The sequence below is a fragment of the Sinocyclocheilus anshuiensis genome, unplaced genomic scaffold, assembly GCF_001515605.1.
Source record: "Sinocyclocheilus anshuiensis isolate Anshui unplaced genomic scaffold, SAMN03320099.WGS_v1.1 scaffold483, whole genome shotgun sequence".
NCBI lineage: Eukaryota > Metazoa > Chordata > Actinopteri > Cypriniformes > Cyprinidae > Sinocyclocheilus > Sinocyclocheilus anshuiensis.
In genome coordinates, this window is record NW_015552580.1 from 93963 (window position 1) to 102055 (window position 8093).

The 8093-nt window shown below is 37.8% G+C and overlaps 1 protein-coding gene across 2 annotated transcripts in view; it reads left to right on the forward strand.

The window, feature by feature from the left end:
* Positions 1-8093, forward strand: part of LOC107665279 (ankyrin repeat domain-containing protein 13D-like) — an 18099-nt gene that overhangs the window by 7011 nt on the left and 2995 nt on the right. For both annotated transcript variants that reach the window (XM_016456112.1, XM_016456111.1), the window contains exons 7-13: positions 2831-2897; positions 3005-3086; positions 3225-3286; positions 5232-5362; positions 5463-5620; positions 6033-6146; positions 6221-6393. In XM_016456112.1, coding sequence (XP_016311598.1) covers positions 2831-2897; positions 3005-3086; positions 3225-3286; positions 5232-5362; positions 5463-5620; positions 6033-6146; positions 6221-6393 — 787 coding nt within the window. The remainder of the gene's footprint in view (positions 1-2830; positions 2898-3004; positions 3087-3224; positions 3287-5231; positions 5363-5462; positions 5621-6032; positions 6147-6220; positions 6394-8093) is intronic.

Here is an 8093-nt window from a genome sequence, read left to right on the forward strand (position 1 = left end):
GTGAAGGAAAAGTACATACTTTTGAGTATGTAGAAGAATAGTAGGCAAGCTTTGGGACATACTACTTCGTCATAGCTGCTTCTTTAACGGACGCTCTGTTGCTTAGTTACGTGTATTCTGTCACTGTTTAAACTGCCCTGTCAATCATCTTATCACATTTAACATCATCCACATTTAGTTTAATTTGATTTCCTACCGTATTGAAGAGAAATTAGGAGGTACGTTGATCTGCTAGTCGCGGGTCTATCAAGCCGAGAACTCTGCTCATGTGTTTGCATAATGATGCATTTAAAAGTTAATGACCAAACGTATTATTATAAAAGTTCACAGTGTTGCTGCAGATGAAATATAAAATGGATAACATTAAATTTATATTTTTTCATCAGGTTAGAGTAGACATTGATTATTTATCACTCAAATCCATGTATCTACCTGTCCGTTGGTCGCGTATATCCGCCATGTTTGTAGTTTTTTAAACACTTTTAATGCGTGTTTGTAGTTTTAATTGAATCCTCGTCCACCGCGCAATGTGTTGTGGGCAGTATTAGCCGTTAGAGTGTGCATTGATCTGCACTTCGAATTCTAACCGGAAGTAGTAGACCATCTGGGTATCTCTGGCATACTTTTTAAAACATACTATGATTTGGGACATATTAATTTTATTTTCGAATACTATTTAGGACAGATAGTATGCGAATTGGGACGCAGCAATATAAAAACCATGTATAAAAACTGTATACATGGACATGGACTGTATAAAAACATGGACGTAGTGTCCGTGACGTCACCCGTAGGTTTCCGAAGAGCGTTTTTGAAGCCTAAAATAGGCGGAGCCGGCCGTCGCCATCTTGGCAGCGCGTCACCGCGCGTCACTCCCAGATAATCGAAAATGGGCAAAGAGGCGAGAGCAGGTTGCTGAAGCCACGCCCACCTAGCGCGACGGTGGTGACAGCAGCGGCAATCCACCTGTCACTCAAGTGGCCACGCCCTTAATTATGCAGAACTTTAAGGCTTAATATAATTTAAAGGGATGAGTTATAAAAAATTCACCCCCCTCACAGTTGTCATGAAGGGCAAAATTAGCTATATAGACCAAAATCATTTTTTGTACGAGGCTGTAAACATATTTTTTTCTGCTGTAAAGTTGGGCATTTTAACACGGGGAGTTTATGGGACTGACTCCCTTTTGGAGCCAGCCTCTAGCAGCCTGTCGATGAATTGCAGTTTTAGGGTGTACTCACACTAGATGTTTTGAACCGTGCCCGACGGTTCGGTTGGGCTCGGGCGCGGTACGCATGCAGTGTGAGCGCTAACCGTGCCGGAGCGCGGAACAGATACTATTTTGTGTGTGCTACTGTCATCATTACGACCGCAAACATATTCTATTACTACACTACACTTTTCAAGTATATTTAGGTTTATAATGGCTCTGGTTCTTACCTTATTGATGAACAGGAAATGTAGTTTGCGAGTAAAGCTGCAAATTATTTCTTTAACCTCAGCTGTCTTGTAATAATTTTCTGATTCATACAAGTGAAAATCAATGTACGGCATACATTATAAATGAATTATTATTAATTATTCGGCAGAATATTAGCGTAAGTGATTTTCTCCGTTATCTCATACATGACGTAAGCGTGCTCCGGCCCGGAAGGTTTAGTGCAAGTGTGAGTGCAGGCCAGCGGGGAGGGGGGGGGATAATCGCGCTCGGGCTAGGTTCAAGGCAACCATGCCTAGTGTGAGTACACCCTTAGTCACTTCCGTGTTGGTTTCACAAGAGAGACTGGAAGGTTGCTGCTTGGTTCTGATTAAAAGTTAAGACAGGGCGTCTTTTGTCTGTCGTTCTTCAAACATTACAGTAGACATATTTTGGTTTACAAACTGTATCGTTTCATCAGTTAGTCACGTTAGCACTCGGCTAACGTATCCACCATTATTGTTTTAAGTGTTCACAGTTTAGCAGCTAAACTTTAGCTTTGGGCACGATTCGCTTGCATAAGTGTTTTTGTAATTTATGGTATTATTATAAAAACTGATTGGAGCACTTTATTATTGTTTTATGTAAATGTGCTTTGTCAATGGTAGTGCTCGCTAACTTGCTCAAGCACTCCTCTCTGTGCCAATCACAGCAGGCTTGGCCAGCTGACCAATCAGAGCAGAGCAGGCTTATGTAAGGGAGGGGTTTGCTCCGAACTTCCTTGGAACGAATCGTTTCGAAATCATTGGCAAATGACTCTAATATTAAATGTATATTCTGAAAAAATTACGTTTTCTGACCTTAGAAGCATTTAAACCAGTTGTAGGGGACTCCAACACAATATTAGGACACTTTAAAATACCATATAACCTGCTCTTTAAAAATGGAGAAATATACAACTATTAATTTAAAGTTGTATATATTTAAAGTTTATCACAAAATATGCATATATATATATATATATATATATATATATATATGTATACAAATATTTCAGTATTTTGACAGCATGGCGAGAGTGACTCAATTACATAATTTATGGTGCTTCATGGGAGTTGGTGTTCCCTGAAAGCTCTTTTGGCTGTATTTATTCACAGCGACTCTCTGATTGGTTGAATTTTCTGTTCAGCATCATATTGATGATTGAAAAATAATAAGTTGAAATAATGTCAAAGGATAGCTTCAACAGAATCATATGTCATCAATTTAACAACTTTGTAGCTCACAGTAGGTCTTTCTTTAAAGGTTTATTAGTTATTGTTAAAAATCACATTTCTATTGAGTGAGTTTTGTGAGTTTTTATTTCTGGAACCAGCTGTTGTACATCTAATTCCCTGTTCTGCCTGACTCCAGAAATAAGTCTGGGATTTGGGGATGGCGCTCCGAGAAGACGGAGTTTGTCAGTGGATATGAAGCAAAGGTAGGTCCACTTTAAAAGGCATTTAGGTCTGAGCCTGGCTGAAAACACCTGTGTGCCTGGACAAAATTAGCTCCCTAATAGTTTTTTTTATAATTACATAATTGTAGGTTTACAGTGCCAGTAATGTGGAGTTAGTGACATGTTCTCGGACTGAGCACCTTTCTGACCAGGACAAATCTAGGAGTAAAGGTACATAAACCCATACAGACAAAAATATGCTGACAGTCAGTTTAACTAATAAATATACAATCTGAGACAGTTTTTGAAATGCATTTCCCTTCCTGTGCTGCCACCATCTACTCACTTCTGGCCTCTCTGTGCTTTCAGGATCTAGAACTCCTCTTCAGTCGTTCCTTGGTATTGCTGAGCAGCACATCTCTAGTACTGGGGTGAGTGTGATCAGTGCATATCATTTCAGATCAGATGCATTTATTTATAATTTCAATATACTTAGTTGTTTTTTTAAATATTATATTTATCACAGTTTTTCCACAAATACAAAACAATTTAAAATCTCACAAAATGTATGCAAAAAGTATGCTATACATAAAATAAACATGCAAAAGAAAAATACAAAAAAGATGCACCAGATACAGTGAAAAATACAGATAAGATTAATAGATAAGATTACGATTAATATAATATTAAAACAGTAGCCTAAAACATTAAAATAATAAATGTGTATATATATACACCACCATTCAAAAGTTTGGGTTCAGTAAAAAAAAAGTGTTGTTATTGAAAGAAATACATTTCTGGTAACACTTTACAATAAGGCTCCATTAGTTAATCTTAGTTAATGTATTAACTAACATGAACAAACAATGAACAATACATTTATTACAGTATTTATTAATCTTTGTTAATGTTAGTTAATGAAAATACAGTCATTCATTGTTAGTTCATGTTAATTCGCAGTGCATTAACTATTGTTAACAAGCACAACTTTTGATTTTAATAATGCATTAGTAAATGTTGAAATTAACATGAACTAAGATTAATAAATGCACTAGAAATATTGTTCATGCTTAGTTCATGTTAACTAAAGTAGTTAACTAATGAACCTTACAGTAAAGTGTTACCAAATGTTTTATTGAGCATGGATGCATTAAATTGATAAAAAGTGGCTTTAAAGACGTTTATAATGTTACAAAAGATTTCTATTTCGAATAAATGCTGTTCTTTTGAACTTTTTATTCATCAAAGAATCCTGAAAAAAATATCATGTTTTCCACAAAAAAAAACTATGCAGTATTTTTCAACATTGATAATAATCAGAAATGTTTCTAGAGCAGCAAATCAGCATATTAGAGAGATTTCTGAAGGATCATGTGACACTGAAGACTGGAGTAATGATGCTGAAAATTCAGCTTTGCATCACAGGAATAAATTACATTTTACAATAAATTCAAATAGAAAGGAGTTATTTTAATATTTCACAACGTTACTGTTTTTACTGTATTTTTGATCAAATAAATGCAGCCTAGGTGAGCAGAAGAGTAGGGTTGTGACGGTGAAGAAATTTTCCCACCGGTTAATCGACGTGTGACAACACCGATAATACCGGTATCCCCGTGGGGGCGTTCCCTATTTTCCTCGCTTTCCTTCGCTTTTAAATAGCTTGTAAAAGCTGCGTGCGCATTTTACTTTCACTTTCAAATAGCGGCAGTTCGGCGTCAATTGCTTGAATGCAACAGTAAACATGGATAATATATAACCAAATAAATAAGAAACGTAGAAAGTTCATTAGCAAAACGAATAAGAAAGCTTGGAGGCACGGCATGCGCCTTGATGTCAAATAAAATAAATAAATTACACAAAGTTTAAATAAAGTAAAAATCAGCAAACACTGTGGAACCAATTAAATAAGAAACGAATGTTTAAAAAAAACTTCCAAAATTCCAAGATAAACGGCAAAAGTGAACAGGCTTTTCAAAATCCAACATACTGCCAAACAGGTGCTTTTGCATTTCGTTTAGAAACTAAATCATCCGCGATCGTCTTGTCTGTCTCACCTCGACTCACCTCGACTCACTCTCCTCACTGGAGAAATTAAATCTGATCTGTGATGCAACTGTCGTTCGGTACGCTGCATTGAGCAGCCGCGTTCAGTTTTTAATTGTAGTGTCTGTTCTTTTACTGAACTAAATGATTTTTATTACTATAAAAAATCTAAACGACGGTGGGGGTCGGTGACGCGGTAATACCGGTATCACCGTCAACACCGTCTATCGCGGCAAGCCTACAGAAGAGACTTTAAAAAACATGTTGTTTAAAGAGTCTGTTGATACTGATTGGAGACAACATGGATTCATATGTTTACTGTGTTTCTAGAGTCAGGTTTCTCAGTGCGCTAGTCCCCATAACCCAACAGCTATCACAGCGGAGGAGTACTTCGATGCAGAGTTTAATCTGAACGGCAGAGATATCGGGCGGCCCATTGAGCTCTCCAGCAAAGTGCAGAGGTATGTTTCTATGGCAACTCCAAAGTGCCATGATTTGAACCGTGTGTGCATGTGAGTTAAGAATGTGGTTTGTCTCTATACCTCTGTGTGTCTCGCTCAGGTTTAAGGCCACACTGTGGCTGAGTGAAGCTCATCCTCTCTCGCTGGCTGAGCAGGTGACGCCCATCATTGACCTCATGGCCATATCGAACGCCCACTTTGCCAAGCTGCGTGACTTCATCACCCTACGCCTACCACCTGGCTTTCCTGTAAAGATAGGTGAGAAGAAGTGCCACATCGAGTTGATAGATAATTGTATAACGTTAATGTCAACATGCAATCAAAATCTTTTACTATTTACTTTCTCATTCAGTCATCATAACATTCAGTCTTTATATATTCTTCTTATATATTATATTATTATGTTATTCATAAATTATTCTTCCAAAGAAGATATTTTGAAGAATGTTGATAACCAAACAGTTTGGAAGTTACATACTGTGGAAGTTAATGGGACCCAAAACCGTTTGGTTACCCACATTCTTCAGAATATCTTCTTTTGTGTTCAGCAGAAGAAAGTCATACTGGTTTGGAACAACATGAGGGCGACATATCGGAATATCCTGTTTTACACCCAAAATTGTTGTAAATGCCAATTTAAATTGACTTTAATCATTGTCCTGATTCTTAGAAATTCCTCTCTTCCACGTGTTGAATGCTCGAGTGACATTCAGCAATCTCTGTGGCTGCGATGAACCGGTCAGTTCTGTTACTGTACAATCTCCTCAAGGAGCCACAGAGGCCGGTAAGCATCTCTTCAGGTCTAAAGTTGCCCTGACTGACTGTGCCGGGTATTTAGCCTCACCTCACTGCTTTCAGGTCAGGCACCTCCCCCTCTGCAGTGTGAAGTGGACCCGTCTGTGTTTGAGCCTCCCCCAGAATACACCACACTTGGACCAGGCCGCAGTGAACCGATGAGGGATGAGGATGATAATTTACTCCAGTTCGCCATTCAACAGAGCCTGCTGGACGCGGGAACAGAGAGTGACCAGGTAACGGCATCTATCAAATGGTATATCCACGGATCATATTACACAAAATATTCCATGCACTTTCTCGATCTGGCAAGCTCTGTTCTGATTGGCTGGCTGTACACAACTTCTGAGAGTCGCTGCATGTTTTTATCAGTCTGCCTGGAAACATATTTGTTTTCCAAGGTACTGGGTTTCTATGAATTGAGAGAATGAATCACTTGATTTATTTATTTTTTTTACTTTAGTTTTCGAGGATATTCAGAGTTTACTTTAGAAGAATGATATTCAGAGTTTATATTCAGGCACTAACTAGCAAGTAAACTAGATTCCTACTACAATAACTATTTTCCCCTTTATGATTGAAATAAGACATGTTATTTTTGGTGAACAAAGTCATATTCGGGTTTGTTTTCTGTAAAGCCACTCATAAACTGATACTGCCCTGCGATTATTCGATTATTGAAATATATATGGCATGACAACTGCAGAATCCAAAGTTCCCAGTTTTGTTTTGTTTTGTTTTATTTTTATTTTATTTTGTTGTGTTTTTTTTGACGGGTGTGACATTTTATTTAAAAAATTTGTCCATATAACATTAGAATTATCTGGCTGTGTTTTTATTTTTTTACTTTCATGCAAAGACAAAACAAAACTCATTAGTCACTTTAGATATTCTGACAGTTTTTATTTGTGTAAGTAGTCATTTTAACCTGAATAAGCTGTTACCATAAACCAGCCACCTAAACTTACCAACCACTAAATCACTAAATAATTAACTTCTGAATCATTTATTCAACCACCATCTGTTTTTTTGTTGTTGTGCTATAACCAAGAATGCAACCACATATTCAACCTATTCAGGATAAATACCAAAAAACAGTTGCATAAACGGCTAAGACTTGTCTAAGTTAGTCATCTAAATTTCTTGTTGGTCATACTACGTATTAAGATTATTAAGTATTAAGTCTTACATTACATTTACATTTAGTCATTTTGCAGATGCTTTTATTCAAAGCGACTTACAATTGGGGAATACATAAAGTGATTCTTCTTAAAGAGGCAAACAGACACAGGAAGTGCTTGTAATATCAAGTTCTTAGACATTGTTCAAATAAGTACAAGCTAGAAAGGGAAGGAATAAATAAAGAGAAAGACAAAGTTTTTTAAATTTTTTTTATTTATGATGAAGTCAAGTAGCGTCGAAAGAGATGAGTTTTCAGCTGTCGCTTGAAAATTGTCAGGGATTCAGCATACCGGATGGGGTGGGAAGATCATTCCACCAGCCAGGAACGGTGAACGAGAATGTTCTGGAAAGTGATTTTGAGCCTCTCTGTGATGGTACCACGAGGCGTCGCTCACTAGCGGATCTCAGACTTCTGGAGGGGATGTAGATTAGTAGTATTGAGTGGAAGTAGGCGGGTGCTGAGCCTGTGGCTGTTCTATATGCAAGCATCAATGTCTTGAACTTGATGCGAGCCGCAACCGGTAGCCAGTCCAAGGAGATAAAGAGAGGTGTAACATGGGCTCTTTTGGGCTCATTGAAGGCCAGTCGTGCCGCTGCATTCTGAATCATTTGTAGCGGTTTGATTGTGCTTGATGGAAGTCCAGCCAGAAGAGCATTGCAGTAGTCCAGCCTAGAAATGACAAGGGCCTGGACAAGAAGTTGTGCAGCATGCTCCGTTAGAAAGGGCCTGATCTTTCTGATGTTGTGCAATGCA